General features: G+C 42.7%; 1 protein-coding gene across 5 annotated transcripts in view; it reads left to right on the top strand.

Annotated features, from left to right (window-relative positions):
• The window catches only part of DPY19L4 (dpy-19 like 4), a 200,474-nt gene that overhangs the window by 143,561 nt on the left and 32,478 nt on the right, over positions 1-24,435 (top strand). For 3 of the 5 annotated variants that reach the window (XM_075920362.1, XM_006134071.4, XM_006134073.4), the window contains 8 exons: positions 1,373-1,518; positions 4,678-4,801; positions 5,842-5,976; positions 7,941-8,072; positions 8,167-8,265; positions 12,557-12,630; positions 16,262-16,420; positions 22,583-22,699. In XM_075920362.1, coding sequence (XP_075776477.1) covers positions 1,373-1,518; positions 4,678-4,801; positions 5,842-5,976; positions 7,941-8,072; positions 8,167-8,265; positions 12,557-12,630; positions 16,262-16,420; positions 22,583-22,699 — 986 coding nt within the window. The remainder of the gene's footprint in view (positions 1-1,372; positions 1,519-4,677; positions 4,802-5,841; positions 5,977-7,940; positions 8,073-8,166; positions 8,266-12,556; positions 12,631-16,261; positions 16,421-22,582; positions 22,700-24,435) is intronic. The other 2 variants (XM_075920363.1, XM_014579001.3) reach the window with 2 other exon arrangements.

Raw genomic sequence — 24,435 nt, 5'->3', positions numbered from 1 at the left:
ACTGACACTCAGAAAAACCAGTTGGGGTCCACATAAGTCAGAAGCAAAAAAACCTCCCCCAACCTCCCTCCCCCCCCCCCCCATGCTCACTGATGTGACCCCAACTAAGACACCTCTCTCCTCTGGTGCCCCAGCCTCAGGGGTGAGGGGAAGGGAAGGGAGGGACCGAGGTTCAGGGCTTCCTATAGACCAGATTTACTTTTCTGGGGTTCTGGAGTTAGTGGATTTTATGGACCTCCTTAGGCTCTGGGGTAGGAACAAAAATTAGGGGTACGGTGCATGAGACAGAGCTTCCAGCAAGTAGAACAGGGATGGGGTGCAGAAGCAGGCTGGGAGTAGGGTTTCTGGCCAGGTGGAGGGTCCAGGAACATGGGAGGATGTTGGAGCAAGCTGGTCTGGGGCCGGTCCTGGAGGCTGTAGGTGCTGCTTCTGTGGCCACGTGGTCCCAGACCGTGTGGCCATGGAAACGGCACCTCCAGCCTCCGGGGCTGGTCCCGGTGCCCCTGGTCCCTGCTGAGGCGCCACTGAGAAGCCTCAGCCCCAGCACTGCCTCTTCCCACCACAGCCTAACCTACTGCAGGGAGGAGGGAGCGCTCTCCAGCGGCTGCACGAGGTGGAGGGGTGAGGCTGAGCTCCCTCTCCCATGCTGCTGAAATTCGCCACGTGTTGTAAGTTGCTGACCCCTGCCCTAGGGGGCGGGGCCTGGAACTGCCTCTTGGGCTGGATCAAAGCCCTAGGTGGGCCAGATCTGGCCTGTTGAGAGGCTTTTGCCCATCCCTGGGTTACATGTTTACCAAAATAAATGCACTTCAACATCCCTGCTCTGCATCCAATCAAAGTGCTACTCCAGTTCAGTCAGCACACCCTGCAAATTGTAGGCATGCAAGTTGCCAGCAGGGGAGAGATAGGTGGCTTTGTGGGAGCCAGTGTTTGTGGGGAGCCTCCTTAAATGCTAGCTGCCCATGAGCACCATCTCCAGCCTGCGCCTCCGTGCAGCGGGCAGTGGGGACTTGTGTGTAATCATGAAGGCTAACCGATGTGCCTAGGCTCATCAGTTTACCATTTAAATGTGTACACAGGAGTGCACAGTTCTCACAATATTGTTTGAAGTCAGCGCACACCCCATTTGATATTCCCTTGCTTTAAGTGCACGCCACTTTTTTGTAATATCGATAGGAAAAAAACTATGTTGACAAAAATCAGCAGAATCTAGCAGCCCTGCATGTGGGCTACGATGAACAAAATGTCTCATGGGCCACACATAGAACCCCAGTGGGCTTCATATGGCTCTTGGGCCGCAGGTTGCCCAACACTGATTTACAATGTCAACTCATTTGCTGCAATGTCTTTTCACTTTTATTTGTAATTTCAGGAGGTTATCGAGCCAATGTATTTCTACATTGGTATAGTTTTTGGACTGCAGGGCATTTATATGGCTGCATTGTTTGTAACCAGTTGGGTTATGAGTGGAACTTGGTTGGCTGGAATGCTGACTGTAGCATGGTTCATTATTAACAGGTAAGAAAAACACATTTTAAGTAATCTGGTTTGTCAGTAAAGCATTTTAAAAATCTTAGTAGAGCTACTCAGAACATTTCTGTTGAAATATTTTTTAAAAATATATTATTTCATAGAAGCTGAAACATTTTATGGAGGTATAGTGATTTCAAAGTTTTTGACGGGAAGGTTTTGAGGTGATTCTCTGGTCACAGAATGAGAGAGAGCAGATGTTTTAACAAAACTACATTTGGCAAAAATATTTGAAAAGTTTTGTTTTTGTTTTAGTGTGGAAGGGAAACAAATGTCAAAACCTTGAAAATTGTTGTGAAATGGAAATCTCATGCTCTGCCCAGCTTTAACTGTTTTGGGTGCAGTTTTCTTGATTTGAACTTCATGCCACGTGCATTTGTCTTCAAAGCCTCTTGCCTTTCTGAACTTACTTTCTGTTGCAAAGTAGAATCTCTTTAGAAGACTCTGGTACCCAGATTTGTTGTTGAATGAGTCACTTACCTGAACACTCCCTTCCTGCTCTGAATCTCATAAAAGTGTGTTGAAGATTTTAATGATGTGAACAGGCTCTGAGAGTAAATGATTGAACTTTTCTCCTAGCTTTGTCACTGGCTTACTATATATCTGTGATTTTTTTTAAATTCGTTATAAAGTACTTTTAGATTCTTGGAAGGAAATAACTATGAAAGTGCAAAGTATTTAATAATGTACAATAGATAGAATCATAGAATCCTAAGGCTAGAAGAGACCTCAGGAGGTCATTGAGTCCAGAGCCCTGCCCAAAGCAGGACCAATCCCAACTAAATTATCCCAGCCAGGGCTTTGTCAAGATGGGACTTAAAAAGCTTTAGAGATGGAGATTCCACCCTAGAGGTTTTTAAGTAGATAGGGATGTTAAATTTAGATTAATTAACTAATTGAATAGTCAATGGGATTTCCATCGACTGTTCAATTAGTCTATAAGGGCTCCTCCGCCTTTGAACTTTGTTACAGTCAAAAGTGGAAGCCATGCAGGGAGCTTCGGACCAGAAGGGGACCCCTCTGGCCCCATGCTCCCATGTACATTTCAAAAGCAGAAACACTTCAGGGAGTGTGGGGGCATTGGGGACTTCTCTGTGGCCCCGTGCTCCCTGCAGCCTTTGAAATGTACATTGGGGCTCTTGTATATTTGAAAAGGAAGCCCCACAGGGAACATGGGACGAGTGGGAGGGACTCTCTCTGGCCCCGTGCTCCCTGCGGCACCTGAGCCTTTGAAATGTACAGAATTGCAGCAGAAGAGGCACACATGGAGACTGCTTCAGTTCCCGCTTGTGCCGTTTCCACTGTGCCTCTACCTCCCCTTCCTGCTGCAGAGACAGTGCTGGGGATAACTGGCTTTTTAAGCTGGCTCCCCCCCAACACCAGATGCTGCGCTCCTCCCTCCCCCCTGCCCTTACTGCCTCCATCTGATAGAGGTAGCAAAGCGGGGGGGGGGGGGGAGGAGCAATTAGTCACATGATTAGTTGACTAGTCTCTTACATCCCTAACAGTAGAACCTTGTTTACCTGACTGTCCATTATCTGTGTCTCTGTGCTGAACAAATAGCACACACAAGTAGAGAAGCAGACAGTCTCTTCGGTGGCGTCTAGATGGCACTGCAGGTGCACACTTTTCCAATCTCTGGATTATTCAAAAGTTTTATTATCCAATCTGGACCTGGTCCTAATTAGATCCGATAAATGGGATCCTGCTGTGTTTAAGTTAAAATTGTTGAAAAGCATCTTCTTTGAGGAAAGGTATAAAGTCATCATTGTTCAACTGTGATCAGAAAATAAAAATGCTGGCTGGCTAAAGTGCATTAAGTAGAAGGGAAAGATAATTGTGAATAATCCATGTACAGTAAAACTCCAATAGTCCGGCACTGCTGATAGTCCGGCATCAAAATGGCAAGAGCCTAGTGAGTGAGCTTCGGCAAAAAATGAGTCACGAGGTAGCAGCAGCTGAACTGAGGAAAAAAGGGTAAAAAAGGCTTAAAAAACTAAAACATTACAGTATACTGTATACAGTATGTACAATAAAAAGGGCTAGGAACACTTTATATACAGTATATAATGTGTACAGTGTGTGTGTGTGTATGTGTATGTATGTGTGTGTGTGTGTGTGTGTGTGTGTATATATATATATATATATATATATATATATATATATATGTGTGTGTGTGTGTGTGTGTATGTATGTATGTATGTAACATAACCATTTTATAGTACCTCCTGATAGTCCGGCATATTTGATAATCCGGCACCCTTAGGTTCCGGATTATCGGAAGTCTACTGTATTTTCCATGAGCAAGCACAGTTTTGGAAATTGAAATCAAAAGTAAATACAGAGCTCTGAATGGACCACTGTGAGGGTATTTGAAGCAGCAAAAATGAGATGGGAGTAACATTTTTTTCAAAAGTGCCTACATTATTTAGCCATCTGAATACAATTTTGAAAAGTGGTTTAGGCATTTAGAAGCATAAATTTCACTGAAAGTCAGTGGGCCTAAGTTCTTCGGTGGGATTTAGGTATCTGTATTATTCAGCCATTTTTGAAAATGTTCCTCTGTGATTCAAGCTGTGTGGAAGCTTTTTAGTCACTGTTGGCAAGAAAATTCTAATACTTCTTTAGGCTTTGCACCCCATTAATCAGTAATCTCCATTTTATCAGCAAAAGTCTCAAAAGCAAGCAGACAATCAACTGTTGCTGGACTGTTGTTTGGTAATATTGCATAATTCCCGAGATGCAATTGAGATATTTTAAGCAGTTGAGAAAATACTTGTCTAAAAAGTATATTGTGTAATTGTTGAAAAGAATCTTAGTATATTTTCTGCCATAAACTATATTTATGGGCCCTGACCTACAAACCTTAGTCATCTAAGTAGTCCTGTTGACTACTTATATGCATAAAATGGCAGACTACTCATAGCTAAATAAAGATTTTAAGACCCTTCATTTCGACTATGTTAAACTTGTGACTTTTACCAATATTAAAACAGGTTTTTGTTTCTAGTAAATAATGCTGTGTATTAGTGCACCAGTAACAGAAATAATTTGATAATAGATATGTGATAACCAGAAGTGGTTTCCCATAATATTTTCATTCCATAAACAACTTAATCTGTTTTGTTCTTCTACACTTTGTTTTAGGACAGATACAACAAGAATCGACTACTCCATTCCTTTAAGGGAAAATTGGGCATTGCCATATTTTGCATGTCAAGTTGCAGCTCTTACAGGCTATTTAAAAAACAACATAAATTCTTCTGCTGAGGTAAAACACAAGTATTTTCTTAATAAAACGCAATTAATAGAAATGCTTTCCAAAGTAATTACATTTTTTATCACCTAACTGTCTTTCTAGGAAGAAAAAGAAGAGAAAAAATTGTTTGTTTTTTGCAAACCAGCCATCTGGTACATTTAGTTTCACTGCAAAATAAATCTTAGAGAACATCTAGACTGTGGCGCTATTTCAGGATACTGGAGGTATCTCGAAATAGCTATTCCACATCTTTTGAACCAGTCTGTGGGTTCGCTATTCCTATGTCCTTGTAACCCTCATTCCACGAGTGTTAAGAGATGTTGCGGAATAGTGATTTATTTCAAAATTAGATTGAAATAAGATATGCAATTGCGTAGCTCACATTGCAGATCTTGTTTTGACCTACGGGTGCAGTGTAGATGCACCCTTAATATTACCATGGTGGAACAGTATGGGAATCAACCTTACAGTAATGCCAACAACTCTCTCACTTTTGAAACTTGTCAAAACTTATGTGGGGTGGGGCACATGTTTGGTGGTGGTAGTGGGTTTTTTTTGTTGCATAAGGTTATAGAGAATTGGTTTCTTTCTTAGCTTCTTAACGCCATGGTGACATTTCAAAGGGGCAATGCCGAACAGAGCCCGGGATCAGCTGTGTGGTGCCACCCCTTTGAAACGCCACCATGGCCAGTGCCGCCCTATCGACTAATTGAATAGTCAATGCAAAAATGCATCGACTATTTGATTAGTGAATTACACGCTACTTAACATCCTTCTGACATGACTCGTATGATTTTGATTGCTTCATATATGACCTCTCCTCACTGAAAAAAGCTAACCTGGGGCAAAGAAAAAATCAGCTAGAAAAATGTGTTGCTTGTCATTAAGACTCCTTACCATGCCTTCCCTGACCGTCTAGTGCAAAGAAAATGAAGCCACCTTCTGAGAAAAAATAATTGTTCTTAATTAAAACATCAGTTCATTAATATCTCAGTTTTTCTTATGGCAGAAATACATGATAATTAAGGTAATGTCCTTTTGTGTTTCCTTAGAGGTTTTGCTACCTTTTGGTGAGTGCTTCAACATATACGTTCATGATGATGTGGGAGTACAGTCACTATCTGCTGTTTGTTCAGGCTGTCTCTCTCTTCCTGCTGGACAGCTTTGCTCTTGTGCAGACAGATAAGGTATTATGACTTAAAACTATTGATGATTTATTGGAAGCTTGCATTAAACAGCTACAGTAACTGCAGTGATTTGTTTCCACAAATTCCAAAGGGCTTGGATTATTTCTGTTTGTGAGTTAGAGCCAAACTGGAGTCCAGCTAAAGTGTACATAACACTAGTCCTGAGAGTAAAGTGACTTTAAGCTAATCTTTACACTCTTCTCTTCTGAGAATCAGAGTTTGGTAGGGCCTTGTCTTCTGGCATAGAACAGTTTGAGGTTTAGAAAGGGTCTGATGGCTTCTCTAAAACTCACTCTCTGTAACACTGCCTCCTCTTAAAAAGGGGAAGTCTGAACTTTAGCCATGAATTAATGTACAGCCACATGTCTTTTGCTCTGACAAGTTCCCCTTTTCTTTGGGAGCAAGGAGGCGCCTTGGGTTTTGTCTGCTGCTCTATGCTACTGGAAACTAACCTTTGCATTGAATGATTCTCCACCTGCAGTTTAGCAGCCTTTATGACTGGATAACTTATGTAACCAGGAGGTTCAGTAGGGGAAAATATTTAAAGTTTGGAGCTACTCTGAAAAATGACTGAATATAAAAAAGAATACTCTCTCTTGTTTAGATTCTTGTACTATACTCCTTAGCATGGTATGTTTGTGCCTTCCAGATTTCAAAACAAAATAAAAAAGTAAATCTCTTCCCTTCCCATATACAGAGTGACTTATATCAACAAATTAGCTTCCTTTCCATTCCCCCTTAGTGAGGAATAAGTTATGCACACCGGCTCTTACATGGCTTTAGTCTCAAACGGATGGGACCATGTTCTGGTCCGTTGAAGAAACCACTGTATTTAAAATACACATGGTAAATTCTTTCATTGTATATTTGCATAAAGAATTGTGTGTGACCAAATGCTGCATGCTGAACTACCCATGTTTACCCATGGGTGAATAATCGTGAGCAAGATGTAGTACTTACATGTGAACATTCTAAGTTTTGTCACATGGTCAGGTGATATGGAAGTGAAGCAGAAGGAGAAAAGTCCTACACTTTTACAAATGTGTATTAAGTCACTGAGCAATAATTATGGAATCCCACGAACACTGCTTTTATATAGCCATCTTTCAGAGGCATGTCTCTTGATGGGAGGACAGGTTCGGCTAGAGTCTGTCGTCTTCAAAGTCAGGTTTGCAGAGCAACGCTGTTTACATTATAGGTCCTTAAATTGGGGGGTACGCCCCTTTTGGAGGATGTGAAGAAATTTCAGGGGGGGGGCGTGAGGCAACCCAGCCCCCCATTCCCCGGCAATACCCCCCCCCCCCAAGAAAGAGCCCGGTCTGTCCGGTAAAAAAAATTCAGAAAATACTATGTGAAATGTCCAGTATTTTCTGTTTTTCCTGGCTCAGGTGTCCGCCGGAACACGCACAGCTCAAGCTGGCTGGGGCCGGAGGGAAGATGGAGCATCCCAGGCAGATTTCAAAATGGCCACCTTAAAAGGGCAATGCTGTCTCTGCTCTTAGAAGGGCAACTTTTTTGGTTTTTTTGGGGTCAACAACTTTTCCCCTGGAGTACCGGCACTTTTTTATTATTATTATTATTATTATTATTATTATTATTACGCTGGTCCCAGTAATTAAAGGGAGCCACAACTGTTTTTCAACCTCAGTCAGTTCCTTTTTTTTCCCCCTCTTTTTCTTCCTCAACAAGTTTTGCTGCTATTTTTTGGAGGAGGGGGGGCGTGAGGATTTCTCAAAAATCAAAAAGGGGGCATGATGCCGAAAAGTTTGGGAACCACTGGTTTATGTTTTACATGGTCCAATCAATTTTTGCAATAGACAAAGATGGAACCACTTTTAAAATACTGAATTCTTAGGATTGTGCAGTAAAAGGATTCACAGGTTGCTTACCTGTTTTTGTTCCACTTTTTTGTAAACAAGGAATGAGCTATAGGTTATTTTATTTTTATTTTTTTCCCCCAACAGGTGCATGAAGTGTACAAAATCTATCTGTTCTCTCTCTTCCTGGGATATCTCTTACAGTTTGAAAATCCAGCTTTATTAGTATCTCCATTACTAAGCCTTGTAGCAGCTTTAATGCTTTCTAAATGCCTTCAGGTAATTGGGATATTGTTCTCTAATTTGGTGCATAGTTTTTGTTGTTTACATTGAACTCCAAATAATACACATTTTAAAATATTTATTTTTGCAGATGAATATGAAAAAGGACACATTTATTTCAAGGATGCTAAAAATAATGTACTTTTACTTGGTATTTACGCTAACAGTGACAATGAATTTCTTACTGAAGGTAAGATTTACCTTTAGAAAGAGACATTTAATTGAATGAGGTTCTCCATGGAGGGATGCAATTATGTCTTTAACAAAGTAATTTTAGCAAAATAACCTTTTCAAATATGTGAAGATGTTATTGGTCTAAGTTAATGGAAAATAGAATAATTAAACCTTTAGCCACTTTTGTTTTACAGGGGAAATTAACAAATGAGGGCTGTCAGTTATTCACAGTTAATTCAATTGATTAATGCAAAACAAGTTAACTACATTTAAAAAGTAGTCTTGATTAATTACAGGTTTAATTACATTGTTGTTCAGTAATAGAATATCAATTTAAAATTACTACAAATATTTTGGATTATCTTCAAATACATTGATTTTAATTACCAACCCAATACAAAGTGTACAGTACTCTATATTGTTTTTATTACAACTATTTGTACTATAAAAAAGAAAAACAAAGTAAATAGTATTTTTCAGTTGACTTCATACAAGTACTGTAACTCTCTCTCTATCATGAAAGTACAATATACATATATAGAATTGTGTGTGTATATATGGGTACGTCTAGACTACATGCCTCTGGCAACAGAGGCATGTAGATTAGACTACCCGGCATAGGAAAATGAAGCGGCGATTTAAATAATCACCGCTTCATTTAAATTTACATGGCTGCCGCGCTGAGCCGATCAGCTGTTTGTCGGCTCAGCGCGGTAGTCTGGACGCGCGGGGGTCGATATCAAAGGCATTTGTTGACCTCCCAGCTATGCCTCCTGGGATGAGGCATACCTGGGTGGTCGACAAATGCCTTTGATGTCGACCCCCCGCGCGTCCAGACTACCGCGCTGAGCCGACAAACAGCTGATCGGCTCAGCACGGCAGCCATGTAAATTTAAATGAAGTGGCGATTATTTAAATCACTGCTTCATTTTCCTATGCCGGGTACTCTAATCTATATGCCTCTGTTGCCAGAGGCATGTAGTCTAGACGTACCCTCAGAGTTTGTGTGTAATAACTATGCTCAAAACCGAAACAATGTAAATCTTTAGATCTTACAAATCCACTCTATCTTACTTCTTGTTCAGCCACTCACAAAGACAAAAACATTTGTTTACACTTACAAGTTAAATTACCTGCTTTCTATTAACAATGTCACATGAAGTGAGACTAGCTGTTTGCATGACACTGTGAACTGAATTGAAAAATACTATAATTTTTGTTTATATTTTTACAATGTAAATATTTGTAATAAAAATAATAGTATAAAGTGAGCATTTTGCATTTTGTATTCTGTGTTATAATTGAATTAAATATATTCGGAAATGTAGAAAAAAATCCCAAAATATGTATACTTTTCAGAGGGGTAGTAGTGTTGTTCTGTTTCAGCAAAAACAGTGAGAGTCCTGTAGCACTTTAAAGACAAATACATTTATTTGGGCATAAGCTTTCATGGGATGGCACCCGCTTCATCAGGTGCATCTGATGAAGTAGGTTCCAGCCCATGAAAGCTTATGTCCAAATACATTTGTTAAAATATTTATAATACATTTAAATTGGTATTCTATTATTGTTTAAATAATTGACTAAAATTGTCATTATTCATGGCTTTTTTAAATCTCTTGATTTAATTTTTTAATCATTTGACAGCAGTAATATAAATGTGAACAAAATGAAAATGTGTAGTTACCTCTCGTAATTTAAGTATTTTTATCCAAAATACTAAAACCTTTTGGGTCAAAACTAAAGCCCAGTCTATTCCGACATAGAAGCAATCTGTGAAAAGAGCCAGCAACAAGAAACAGATGTGAGACACTTTAAGGTAGACATTAATTCTCAGTTTCATCTGAAACTTGGGAAAAGGGAATCTTTTAGTGGGAATCATCAGAGTCTGGGGTATGATAGTGGGATTTTGCTTTGGCTTGATCTTAATGTTTTTTGTGACTAAAGTACTACTTCTAAGCCAAGTCCTTTAAATAAAATCCTGCACTCCCCTCCTAAATTCTTATTGGGTGTATTACTCTAGATAAAAACAAACAAAAACCCCCTTCAATACTCTCAAGATTTGTGAAGGAAGATTCAAATTCCATCCTCTGCTTGCTGCATTCAGCCCAAATCTTATTCTCTTGAAGCTACAGAAAAGTTGGCCAATTTTATAAAATGCGTGAGCTGAATTATCTAGACCAGTGGTTCTCAAATTTTTGTACTCATGACCACTTTTACATAGCAAACATCTGAGTGCAATGCCCCCTCTTATAAATTAAAAATGTTTTAATATATTTTACACCATTATAAATACTGGAGGCAAAGTGGGGTTTGGGATGGAAGTTGACAGCTCCTGACCTCCCCATGTAGTAACTTTGCAACCCCCTGAAGGATCCTGGTGCCCAGTTTGAGAAGCCCTGATCTAGGAAAAACAAAGTGAGTTAAGAAAAGAGTGTGAATACTAAGGGAAGTAGTTTATATGAAGGTCTCTGAAACACTCACAGCTTTTGTTTGAGCCAGAGCCTAATTGACCAGGGGAATCAATTACCATCCTCTTTGGTTTGCTCTCTGCTGGGATTATACCATGTTTGCAGTTTTCCTTCCTGCTAGTGGCTAGTCAGGTGGAAGCTGGCTGACAGCTGTCCACTCTTCTCTCCATTAGGAGTATCTGAGTGAAGTGATACTCCCTAGGGCATTCTGTGCCAAACAATTGAAAATTCTGCACACAGTATTTTAAAATTCTGCAAGTTTTATTTGTCAATAAATAAATGCAGAAGCTCCAGCACAGCAATGGGAAGAACAAGCCATTGACTGCATAAAGGAGGAAGATCAAACTGCTGACCCTTCACTTTCCACTCCCAGAACATGTAGTTAGTGGTGAGACTGAACACAAACCTGACATGGATTAAGACCTGGGCCTGCCTCAGAAACACCTTAGGACCTTGTCCATCTGTGACTAGGTGTGATGCAGGTAGGCTCAAATAGGCAGGATCTAAGTGTGGACGAGTTGAGTATGGGGTATGAGGTGAGAGGGCTTTCTGTGGGACAATCTGGGTACAGGTAGTTGAGTGGGAGGGTCTACGTGAGGGGGGATATGGATGCCCAGAGGCTCATTGGGGGATGTTTCTAGGTGCAGGGGCAATGGACCTCTGAAGAGGCTTCCAGGTGAAGGTGGTTGGGATTCAGCAGAGGGGAGTGGGTACTCAGGGAATGAGGTTTGGTGTGATGGGAGCCTGGGTGCAGCTAGTTGTGGGTCAGTGAGATGGGGTTTAGATATGGGGACTCAGGGTGATGTAGGGGTGTGGCGATCATCAGGGAGTCTGTTAGGAGGTGGTCTGGGTGCAGGGAAGCTCCAGATGCAGGGGCTGAGGTTCAGTGGAGTGGATTCAGTTATGAAAGTCTTGAGAGATTCTGGATGTACCAGGTGAGACTTGGCAGGAGTGTCTGCACATGGATGGTCCAGATGCACAGGGAATGAGTGGATAGAGGAGCAGTTTCACATACAGTGATCCCCTCATCCACATCTGAGCAGTGATGGGGGCAGGAAGCAGGGGAAGATTCTGAGTTTCTTGCAGCTGGAGGCAATCTGACATAGCCCGAGCAGCTCCTTGAAGGGGAAAAGGAAGTCTTTTCCTTTCTGGCCTCTAGCCCAGCTGGAACTAGCAGCTGATTCTAGCTCAGGGTAGAAATCCCCGACTGGGGTGTCCCCAGTCCTGTGGTGATTTACTTCTCAGCTGGCTGCTCTGGATGCCTAAAGCCATGTGCCTGTATGGCTAGGGAATGGTACACAACTGTTCTTGCAGCTTCCCGTTGCTTCCCCATGTGATGGCGCATTGGGGTTTCCCCACTCTGGCTGGGAGGCAACTGGTTTGACAGGTTGAGTGACTCATCCACTATCCTGCTGGGCCATGCTATAAATAGCTGCCAGTGGAGGTCGCCCACTGCCCAAGCCTAGCAACCAGCAAGGCACCCCTACCACATCACGCTGGGTTACAGAGCAGACAGCACGCCCCCACTACGTCACACCTCGTCAGAAAGTAATTTTTTCTGTGGGAAGCAAAGAAATCTGGAGGACATGAATTCTATGCATACACAGTGGCACAGAATTCCCCCAAGAGTAAAGTGAAGATTATACAACTTTCTGGGAAACACTAAGCAAAAAAAGTGAACTTTTACTGAATTATGAAATTCCTGAACTGATGACAGCTTTGTTTTAGTTATATTTTTGGGGTGTATTGTTATTCCCTGCACTGCTTCGTAATCTGAAAGAAAAGAAGGATGTGTTACAGGTGTTACTTAGTTACCTTCACTTAACTGTTTTTCAGACATTTATTCCCCATAAAGAAAATGAGCATGTGTTGAATTTCCTTGAAGTAAAATTTGGATTAAACACAACAAAGTAAGTTTGAGCGATTTATTTACAGCTGTCTAAAATACGTAGAATTTAAAATTACGTGGCATTTGCACAATGTGCTTGGGTTTTCTGGAATTTTGTAGTGCCATTTCCTGCAGCAAGGATAAAAGTTTCTGGTTGGGGTGTGTATATGTGTATGTATTTTTGTATACCTATGTGTAAATATAAATAAAATAATCATCCTACTTCTAACCAATATTTGTAGTGATATTCAGAGGCTAAGATGATGATGAGGAACCATGGGGGGCGGGGAAGGAGAGAGAGAGAGAGATCATTACCTCAGTAGTATTTTTGTAAGTAAACAGCGGGAATTATTGAAAATTTTGGAAAGTTTGTACAGCAAGGCACTGTAACCCTTACAATACTACTTCTACATTCCAGTAGTGGACATTGATTTCTAGCAATACGTACAATTAAGGAACATACTTTCTTCTTCAAATGGTATCCCTGCAGGTGCTCCACTCTACGTGTCAATGCATTCTCACTCTGGCAATTGGAGGTTTTTGTAGCACTGCCTTGCTGTGCTACGCATGTGCAGCAGTCGCCTCATGCCATTGTGTCCATTGACTAAGCACATGGCATGGCCCTCTCAGTTCCTTCTCTGTTGTCCTCAGCAGCTCTGTCTCATCCTCAGAGAAAGAGTTCCTTGGCAGTGCGACTCTCCTTCCTAGAAACAACAAAAACAGTTTGATTTATCTTCTTTTTGTTTATCTTATCTCTTGCCCGTTCTCACCTTATTCATATTAAAAAAAGAAAGACAAACCCAAACAAACAAAGCTTTTCTTTCCTCTTTCCCCGTCCCGTCCCTTTCCCCTCCTTCCCCCCACCCCATCCTCTTCTTCACCCTGGGATGAACCAGGCCCATGATGCACATCCCTGGTTCCAAAAATGTGACTCTTGCAGGGAGTCCGTGCCCATTTCTGATGGGCATTCCTCCTACGTTAGGTGCCTGGGGGAGGGCCATGTCTCCCAAAAATGTCCACATTGCTTGAATATGACCAGCAGGGCCAGACATTACAGAGAGCTGAGGCTCAAGATGATCCATGGGACTTGAACCATGTTCTCACGAGCCACATGAGACCCCCCCCACCCCTTTGAATCCTTAGAAACCTGTTCCCTTCTTCACATGTCAATGAAGTTTGCATTTCTGGTGGCGATTGCATCTGCAAGAGACGGGCGAGATCACAGACCTTATAGCTGATCCACTTTACGCTGTCTTCTCAAAAGACAAAATCATGTTTCAACTTTACCCCAAATTCTTGCCCAAAGTCACCTTAATTTCCATATCAGTAAACCTATACATCTCCCCACATTCTTTCACAAGCTGCATAGTAATGCTAAGGAAGCCTCACTCCACACTTTGGATGTAAGATGAGCGGGTGGCCTTTATTAGGACAGAATTAAACCATTATACAACTCTTATCGGACTATTTGTTTCTATAGCTGAATGAAACAAGGGCTCAGCTGTTTCTTCGCAACATCTCTCTAAATGGATATCTTTTTGTATCCAAACATGTTATACAATTCATGACAAATGTTCCTCACAAGGTGTTACGGCACATTCTACACACACAAGGGCAGCTTCAGCAGCATTCTTCAAGCAGCTTCAGCAGCATCCTCTCTCAATTATCTGCAGGGCAGCAACCTAGTCTTCTGAACACACATTTTACCCAACATTGAACTTTATAGCATGTCCCTATCCCCACTACTACTACTGTGTGATTTACTGTTCAATCTACCTAATGCTTTGGATACCAAAGCCCACCTCCATATACAATCACTGTTTTATAGTCACCTAGAGTGGAGCATCCACAGGGACACCTCTTGAAGAAGAGGAAGTGACTCACCTTGTGAAGTAATAATGGTTCTTTGAAATGTATGCCTCTGTGGGTGCTCCAATACCAATCCCCTCTACTTTGGAGTCTATCCATATATGATTCTATGGTAGAGAAGGAATGGAGGGTGCCGCACACATGCAATCAGCGGAAACAATGGCACAAGGCAACAGCTGCGCATACACGGCAAGGCACTGCTAGCAAAAACTTATGATCACTGGCGCAAAGATGCATCGACACCTAGAGTGGAGCAGCCGTAGGGACATACATCTCGAAGAACCATCGATGCCACACAAAGTAAATAACTACTACTTCTCTGTTCTCTAACTGAATTTGTCATAGGAAGGAGGGATTGTCAAGGTATTAAGACCCAGGACTGGAACTTGGGAATTCCATGTTTTTTTGTTTTTTTTTCTTGCCTGTACTATAACCTTTTTTTCTTGGCTGTACTATAAGCTATCTATGTGATCTCTGACAAACTAGCTCAGCTTTCAGTTTTGTTCTCTATGAAATGGGAATAAACACACTTTCTTGACTCAAAAATAAGTTTAGGTTTAATTCATTGATATGTGTGATTCCCTGGAACTAAGTTTTTAGAAATGTACGAGGGTAAGTCAAAAAGTATCTGCAATATATTTATTAAAATTAACACAACAGCAATACAGAACTCGTAAGTGTATTATTTTTCAACATAGTTCTCCTGCTTTTCAACACACTTGGTCCAGCATCACACAAGCTTTTGTATGCCTTCAGAAAAAATGTTTTCAGCGGGGCGGCAAGCCATGTATGCACCGCCTCCTTCAAATCATGGTCACTGGCAAAATGACAGCCTATTAAAGCATCTTTGAGGGGTCTCTCTGACATTTGCTCTCCGGCTCATAGTAGTGGATCCACGTTTCATCACCAGTGATAATGCGACTCAAAAAAGCATCACCTTCCTCATGATACTGGTTCTCAAAAGGCGGTTACAGGTGTCCAAACAGTTACATCTGTGCTGTTCTATGAGTTGTTTGGGAACCCACCTTGCACATAGTTTACTGAAGTGAAGTTTGTGGTGGATGATTTCATAGGCAGAACCGTGACTAATCTGCAGTTGGTTTGCCACTTCGACTGTTACCCTCCTGTTTTCGAGAATCAGCATGCGGACTTGTTCAATGTTCCTTTTAGTAGTCAATGTGGATGGGCACCCTGATCGTTCTTTGTCAGTGACACTTGTTTGGCAATTTTTTAACATGTCAGTCCATTCGTACACGCTTTACTGTGGCAAAACACTGACACCGTACTATGCTGATAGTCTTCGATGAATTTCTGCACCTCATACACCTTCAGCCCACAAAAATTGAATCACTGCACGCTGCTCTTTTTTGGCGCATGTGGTAAGTGGAGCGGCCATGTTGACCCCATTAGTGGTGAAAGACATCTGAACAGTCAAGGCCAAATATGTCACTATAATATAGGGAGGTTCCATGCCTATGGCTGCGTGCGAATTCAGCAGTTGGGCTAATCGCAAAAAAAAAAAAAAGAACACTTTGTGGATATTTTTTGACTTACCCTCGTATTTGTCTTTGTATAGAAGTGCCTATAAAATTTTGTAACCTGCTCTTTTCAGATCACAGAATATAGATTTAAAGGATGAGCTTGTGATTTTTTTTTAAAAAGCATGCTTGTAAAAATTATATTTGAAAAATATTTATTATTGGGGCAGAAATATATTAATTGGAATTCATCTGAGCACATTAGCTAATAATTTCTTTTTACGTATGATATTTCTACCTTACTAGGAACTTTACAGTGAACTGGCTTCTTTGTCAAGAATCCCTTCAGATGCCATCTCAAGACTTTTTTTTGCGGTTAACTCAGTCATCTTTATTGCCTTTCTATGTTTTAGTATTAACTATCTGCCTTTCTTCTGTAACTCAAGTCATTTTTAGGAGAATTAGGTAAGTGGTTTATTTTTAGCACTTATTTTTTTTATTCAGCTGACTTCAGGATTATTAAATTATGTATAAAAGATAGATTGTAATCTCTTGATAGACTAGTGTTTTAAAACAGTATAAAACATTTATGAATTTAGCCATAGCTTGATAGGAAATATGAGTGGAAGGGAGCTTTGTTGGTAATTCCCTGATAAGTAGTACATCATCCACCAATGCTGCCAGAAGAGAGAAGACTTAGATAAGGGGCAGGGAACCTCAAGCCTGGAAGTTTGATGTGGTTCCTGGCTTGCCTGGATCCAGCCCCCAGGGCTCCGGCCCCCCAACATTGAGGAGCCTGTGTTGGCACTCCAGCCCCCCACTGCTCCACCATGGGGCTGGAGCACACAAAATCTACTAGGCTGAGACCCCCCTAGGCTCTGGTGTGGGAGGAGAATGTGAAGAGTGTCTTTCTCCTTTTCAGTTGAGGGCCATGTCACTTGTGTGCAGCCCCCAACTGATTTTTCTGTGCTTGTGGCACCTGACCCAAAAAAAGGTTCCCTTTCCTTAGTTTAGATTCTTCTAAAGAGCTCCTTCTGTGTCAGCCTCTGATTAGTGTGTTTCTGGAAGAGAGAAGGGGGTTTCCACCCCTAGCTGCAGAGTCTCCTGCCACTGCAAGGGAATTTGTGTTTCTCTGGTACTTGCCTCCTCCACAACCTCCTGGCTGCCAGGAATAAGATGGAGGAATGGAAAGGATCTCCAATAGTCTGCCTCTTCTCTGTCCTTTTTTGGCCCCGGTCTCCTGAGATGATCCCGTGTCGTCATCTGCTTAGAGTAATAGTGTCCTGATTCCTTTCTTTCACTATAGCCCACAAGAGTATGAAAAAAAACAGTGGAACTGACTCATGTTCTCTTTGAGTGTATTTTCACTGTATTTGCATATTACTTTGATTGAGATATCTCACTAAAAATAGTGATAGCATGTCAGCTGAGGCAATTGCATGGGTTAGTCAGCAGAGTACAAGCCTTCCTGGATAGACACTAAAGTGTCTAGCCCAGAGGTGAGCAATAATTTTTGAAGGAGGGAGCACTTCACAGATTTCTGAAGGAGTCCCGGGGATGGGCTTTGGATGGATGGGGTGGGGCCAGGAGACTTCTCATGTTCCCTTGCCCACAGAATCTGATTGGCCTGAGGGTGGGGGAGCATGTGAGTCATCCCCCTCTCCCCCCCCCCAGTGCCTAGAGAGAACTGCTAGCTGTTTAGAACAGCTGGCGGGTCCCTCTGTTGCTGCACAACCCTGGTGAGGGAGGAGACTTAGCGCACTCCACGTCCCCAGGTCTTGATTGTCCTGAGGGCAGGGAGTTGCAGGGTGGCCACAGGCTGGATCAAATGGCTTGGTGGGCCTGATCCAGCCAACAGAAGCAGTCTTGCCCACCTCTGGTCTAGCTCATACAACTGCCCATGCTGCTGTAGCTACACTACTGTTTTTAGTGAGCTAGCTCAAAGTTAGCTCAGGTGTGCTTACACATGCACCAGTCAGATCCTCTGCATACAGTGTAAACATACGTTTAGTTTGAATCTGTTTTTTCTAGGTAAAGTTATGACCTGTAGAAGAGGCAATAGAACTGTCTGCAAGCTTAGAACCACCACTGCGTAGAAGTTAACTTTGAAATCTTAAGTACTAGAAAATAACCATACTTTATTTCTGAGGACTTTACGTTGTGTTGAATATAACAAAAGGTGCAGATTCCCTCTTATGTTAGGTCAAGCTTTCCACTTGGTAAGGGCAAAGGTGAGAATGGATTTTTCAAAATTCGTCATAGATTTCATAGATATCATAGAATACTAGAACTGGAAGGTACCTTGAGAGGTCACCGAGTCCAGTCCCCTGCCCTTACGGCAGGACCAAGCACCTTCTAGCTCATCCCTGATAGATGTCTATCTAACCTGCTCTTGAATATCTCCAGTGATGGAGATTCCACAATCTCCCTAGGCAATTTATTCCAGTGTTTAACCACCCTGACAGGCTGGAAGTTTTTCCTAATATCCAACCTAAGCCTCCTTTGCTGCAATTTAAGACGACTGCTTCTTGTCCTATCCTCAGAGGCCAAGGAGAACAATTTTTCTCCCTCCTCCTTGTAACACCCTTTTAGTTACTTGAAAACCGCTACCATGGCCCCTCTGTCTTCTCTTTTCTAAACTAAACGAGCTCTGTTATTTCAGTCTTCCTTTATAGGTCATGTTTTCTACAACTTTAATCATTTTTATTGCTCTTCTTTGGACCTTTTCCAATTTCTCCACATCTTTCTTGAAATGTGGTGCCCAGAACTGGACCAGTACTCCAACTGAGGCCTAATCAGCACAGAGCAGAGCGGAAGAATGACTTCTTGTGTCTTGCTCATAATATTCTTGTTACTGCATCCCAGAATCATGTTTGCTTTTTTTGCAACAGTGTCACACTGTTGATTCATATTTGGTTTGTGGTCCACTATGACCCCTAGATCCATTTCTGCAGTACTGTTTTCTAGATAGTCACTTCCCATTCTGTATGTGTGAAATGGATTGTTCCTTCCTAAGTTGAATATTTTGCATTTGTCCTTATTAAACTGCATCCTATTTATCTCAGGCCATTTCTCCAGTTTGTCCAGATCATTTTGTATTATGACCTTATCCTCCAAAGCACTTGCAACTTTCTTGGTATTATCTTCAAACTTAGTAAGCATAATTTCTGTGCCAATATATACATCATTAATGAAGATATTGAAGAGAATCGGTCCTAAAACAGACCCCTTTGGAATCCCACTTTTTATGCCCTTCTAGCATGACTCTGAGCCATTAATAACTAATCTCTGAGAATGATTATCGAGCTAGTCATGCACCCCTCTTAGAATAGCCCAGTGGTCCCCAACGCAATGCCTTTGGCCGCCTTGGCGCTTGCCGGGGCATTTACGTGCGCCCACCAAGTGCTCGGGGCCGGCCCCACCCTGGGTACTCGGCACATGCACGGTGCCGGTCCCAGGCACGCAGCGCATGGGCAGCCCTGTGCCCGGGTGCGCGGCCATGGGAGGTGCCGGCTCCGGGCGCGTGGCGAATGTGCGGCCCTATGCCCGGACGTGTGGCTATGGGGGGCGCCAGCCCCGGGCACGCGGCGAATGTGTGGTCCCATGCCCAGACGCGTGGCGCATGGGGGACACCGGCCCCAGGCACGCAGCTATGGGGGGGCGCTGGCTCCGGGCGCACAGCGAATTGGTGGCTCCGCCCCCAGACGTGCGGCGCATGGGGTCATGAGTGGCCCCGCCCCCGCGTGCCTGGCAGCTCCAAAAGGTTGGGGACCACTGGAATAGCCCGATCTAGGTTGTATTTCCCTAATTTATTGGTAAGAATGTTATGCGAGACCAAAGAAAATGCTTTACTGAAGTCTAGCTATACTACGCTTCTCCCTTATTCACAAGACTTGTTATCTTATCAAAGAAAGTTATTAGATTGGTTTGACATGATTTGTTCTTTACAATCCATGGTGGCTGTCCCTATCACCTCGTTATCTTCCAGATGTTTGCAGATGAATTCCTTAATTACTTGCTCCATTATCTTTCCTGGCACAGAAGTTAAACTGACTAGTCTGTAGTTTCCTGGGTTGTTCTTATTTCCCTTTTTATAGATGGGCACTATATTTGCCTTTTCCAGTCTTCTGGAATCTCTCCCAACTTCCATGAGTTTTCAAAGATGATAGCTAAAGGCTGCGTTACCTCTTCTATCAGTTCCTTCTAGGATGCATTTCATCAGGCTCTGGTGGCTTGCAGACATCCAACTTAAGTAATTTTTGATTTTATTATTTTTTTTATTTTAACTTCTAAACCTGCCCCATTTCCACTACCACTCACTATGTTAGGAATCCTGTCACCATCCATCGTCTTGATGAAAACTGAAACAAAGAAATCATTAAGCTTCTCTGCCATTTCCAGGTTTCCTGTTGTTACTTCTCCCTCTTCACCAGGCAATGGGCCTATCCTGTCCTTGGTCTTCCTCTTGCTTTTAATATATTTGTAGAATTTCTTCTTGTTACCCGTTATGTCTATAGCTAGATTGAGCTTGTTTTGTACCTTTGTTTTTCTAATCTTGCCTCTGCATACTTGTGCTATTTGCCTATATTCATCCTTTGTAATTTGACCTAGTTTCCACTTATTATAGGACTTACAGCAGGCCTGGCCTAGTCTGTCTGGAGCAGCGTGTCATATTAGGGAGTGCTCCTGCCTGGCTGCAGCAGCCCCATTCTCAGTGTCCTGGCCCACCTGAAGCAGCAGGAGGCCACTCTAGCAAGGCTGTGGTGGACGGGGCAGCTGCTCCAGCTAATCTGTGCCCTCCGCCCACCCCCATTTAAGCAGTTAACTGGTTACATGATTAAATGGGATTTAACGTCCCTAGCTTGAGTCCAGGTGAGAAGCGCTTGTCCATGGCTGCTGCAGGGAGGAGAGAATTCTGTACCCCAGCTGGGGTCTCAGACACATAAACAGATAGGCTCTCTGAAAAATATAGTAGATAGTTGTCTCTTTTGCTACCCCTGCTGGCACAAGGAATTATAGTTATCCCAGTACCCATCTCTGGACCCTCTGTGTAGTCATTCTGCAGTATAGCTGCCTCCTATCACATCCCTTCGTTTGTTTCTCATAAAATGGAATCAAATTGTATGTACATCTCATTACCCTGGCACAATCAGACCCTGATCTTGCTTTAAATTATGATAAGAGGAAGTCTCATGTCATATTTAGTGGTCCTAGTTTTACCGTTTAGGAGTTCTTGAACAAACGGACTCACAGACAGATAGAGAGGCACATTTCTAAAATTTATAGTAAAGAAGATAACAACCTAGGACTGATACTACTGGGATTTGTAAAGATAAGATTGAACTGTCTTCCATCCCTTTTTCTGTCCTCAAATAGTAGGTGCAATCACACTGATTCTACAGCTTATAGTTGGATTAATAATATAATTAGCTCGGGGTGGGCAATAATTTTTGGTGGGGGGCCATTCCAAGATTTTGGTAAGTGGTCAAGGACTGCACTTTTCTATGGAGGGGATGAGGGGTCTAGGTTGGAGGTTGGGTGCAGAAGAATGCACAGGATAAGGGACTGGCGTGCAGGAGATGATGTGGAGTCTGACAGGGTGTTTGGGTGGAGGAGGGGATTGTGACCTGGGTCAGGGGATTGGGGTTTAGGGTCAGGGAGGGAGTGTGGGTGCAGGAGAGGATTCTGGCTTGGGGGAGGAGTATAGGTGGCGTATAGGGTCTGGGAGGGAGTTGTCACCTGGGGCAGGAGGTGCAGAGGATTTGGATGGTGATCTGGGGGAGGAAGTAGGGGTTGGGGTGCCAGAAGCAGGCACTGGCTGGGAGGAGTTTACCTAAGTGTCTCCTGGCCAGCAGGCTGGGCTCCCTGCTTGTTGCAGCCCCAGCCCTTGAAAATACAGGCTGCTCCCTCCCCATGGATCTCAACTCCAGATGGGGGAAGAGGCTTGCACTGCCCCAGTTTCTCAGGCCAATCTTTTAGCTCCAATTGGCTGGATGTTTCCTGCCAATAGGAGCTGAGAGATTGGCTGAGGTCAGTTCTTTTTGACCAGAAACAACTGGCCAATAGGCGCTGAGGACTTGGTGGGGCAGGGAGATTGCATGAAGCTTCCTCCTCCCTGCAAAGCAGAGAGCCACAGGGGCTGTGTTTTAAACTGCAACAGCTGCGTGTGTCTGAGGGTCCAAGCAGGATGGTCCGTGAGCCAGATCTGATGGTTTGTTGGGCCGGATCCTGGCCCCCGAGCCATATTTTGCCCAGCTCTGGTTTAGCTGAAGTACAGCATACTTCAGTGCAGAATAGTTATGTTTGTGAAGGCTTCTTACTTTTGAATTAGGTTCTCTATTAAAGTTAGTTATGATTTGTGTTTATTGTAGTGCCTAGGAGTCCTAGGTATGGACAAAGCCAGCGTGCTAGACAAGCATAGAACATAGAGCTTGCAATCTAATTACAAGATAAGAGACAGAACATAAATACAGACAGATTGACAGGGGGTATAGGATACAATAAAACAGTATTGGTCGGAATGATAGATAGTGGTACCAGCACACAATGGCTGAACTGTTGTCAAGTTTCTTTGTAGTCTGAGACAATGTGTGAGATAAATACTGTTTTATTTTCTTCCAACTGCAGAGGTGAACCACTGAAAGAAAAAATTACGTTTGATGGCCAAATTGGAGAGAGGCCAGAAATAGCTTACCATGTAATCCACACATTGTTAATGGGCTCTCTTGCAATGATGTTGGAAGGGTACGTTTTATATTTTTCTATTTTGAACATGGCAAAATATTACTAACTAGGTTAGTCACCCTTTTAGAAGTTGTACAAATTGTCCCCATCTCTCATCCTTCTCAGAAACCGATTTGACATATAAAACTACTAATTACTTTTGGAAGTAGCTTAGTGAACATTGAACATATATCTAAAAAAATAGTGTTTGGTTTCTTGAACACATTTTCTTGTTTTTTTCCCCCAGCATAAATCTGAGAACTTAAATGGAATAATTTTTTAGTCATTCCCCTGTTTTTCAAGTTCAGCTGCTGTGCTAGCACTCTTTCTACATTCTGATGTTCCATTGAAATCTTATGTAACTTTTTGATGCACTAGATAGTTCAAGGTTAAGGCCATACTTAAATCACAGGATGATTATCCAGAAATTGCAGCTGAGTTGCAGACAAGCCATGGAAAATCTCAGAAAAGTAATAAGTAATTTGTGGCAATAAGGTCCATAATTATTTTTCCATTATTTTGTTCTGTCAGCAGCCTGGGGTTGAGAATGGGAGCCTGAGGCTGCAAGGAGGGGCCCTAGCTGTCAGTCATCTGGAGCTCCCGTTGTCAGAATTGCAGTGGAAGCCTAATATTGCAGGGTCTGCAATTTTCTCAGTATTGCAAATTAAGTTGGGCCTGATTCATGGGCTGTGTCTACACTGGCATGAATTTCTGGAAATGCTTAAAACGGAATACTATTCCGTTTTCAGTTTTTCCGGAAAAGGAGCGTCTACATTGGCAGGCTGCTTTTCCGGAAAAGCCCTTTTTCCGGAAAAGCGTCTGTGGCCAATGTAGACGCGCTTTTCCGGAAAAGAGCTCCAATCGCCATTTTCGCTATCGGGGCTTTTTTCCGGAAAAGACTACTGGGCTGTCTACACTGGCCCTTTTCCGGAACAGTGTTCCGGAATAAGGACTTATGCCTGAGCAGGAGCAGAATAGTTTTTCCGGAATAGCAGCTGATTTTGTACAGTAGAGCATTGTTGCTTTTCCGGAAATTCAAGGGCCAGTGTAGACAGCTCGCAGCTTATTCCGGAAAAGCGGCTGATTTTCCGGAATAAGTGGCCCAGTGTAGACACAGCCATGGTGTATTACTATGACGGACTAGGCCGGGTCTGGGCACCGCTGAGGGCGTCTGCTCAGGGCGAATTGCTCAAACTCAGGGCTCCTTATAGCCCCTCACTGGAGACCCTTATCAATAAGGCCACAAACCAGTCACACCAAGTGTCTCAGCTGCCAATCCGGCTAGCAGGAAACCTCATGAGCAAAACCCCTCTGACACCCCAGCTCTCTCTCTGCCACAATCAGCCGTGAGTCTGCACACACAGGTGAGGGGTTATAGAACCCAATCTCACCTACCCCAAAGGGTCTTTCCAGTCCCAAAGAACCAGCCACAAATCCCCGGTCAATTTACACTTTGGATCTTCGCTGGGCCAGTCCTTTAGAATCTAAAATCTAAAGATTTATTAACAAAAGAAAGAAAAGCATGAGAGTAAGGTTATTAAGGAGAATACATTACATGTTTTGAATCCAGCAAGTTCTCAGTGCAGGCTCTCAGCAGAGATGTTACAAACTGCTATATTAAAAATCTCTGGTGTACATCCTATGTCAGGATGGGCCAATGATTCTTCCCGGCTCTCTGTTCCTCGCAAGGTTACATCTGGAATCAGTAGCAGATGGAGTCCGTCTCATGGCATTTTATATCAGTCCCTGGTATCTTC

The sequence above is a fragment of the Pelodiscus sinensis genome, chromosome 2 (genome assembly GCF_049634645.1).
Source record: "Pelodiscus sinensis isolate JC-2024 chromosome 2, ASM4963464v1, whole genome shotgun sequence".
NCBI lineage: Eukaryota > Metazoa > Chordata > Testudines > Trionychidae > Pelodiscus > Pelodiscus sinensis.
The sequence above is the reverse complement of the archived record's forward strand: the minus strand, read 5'-3'. Positions and strand labels throughout refer to the sequence as shown.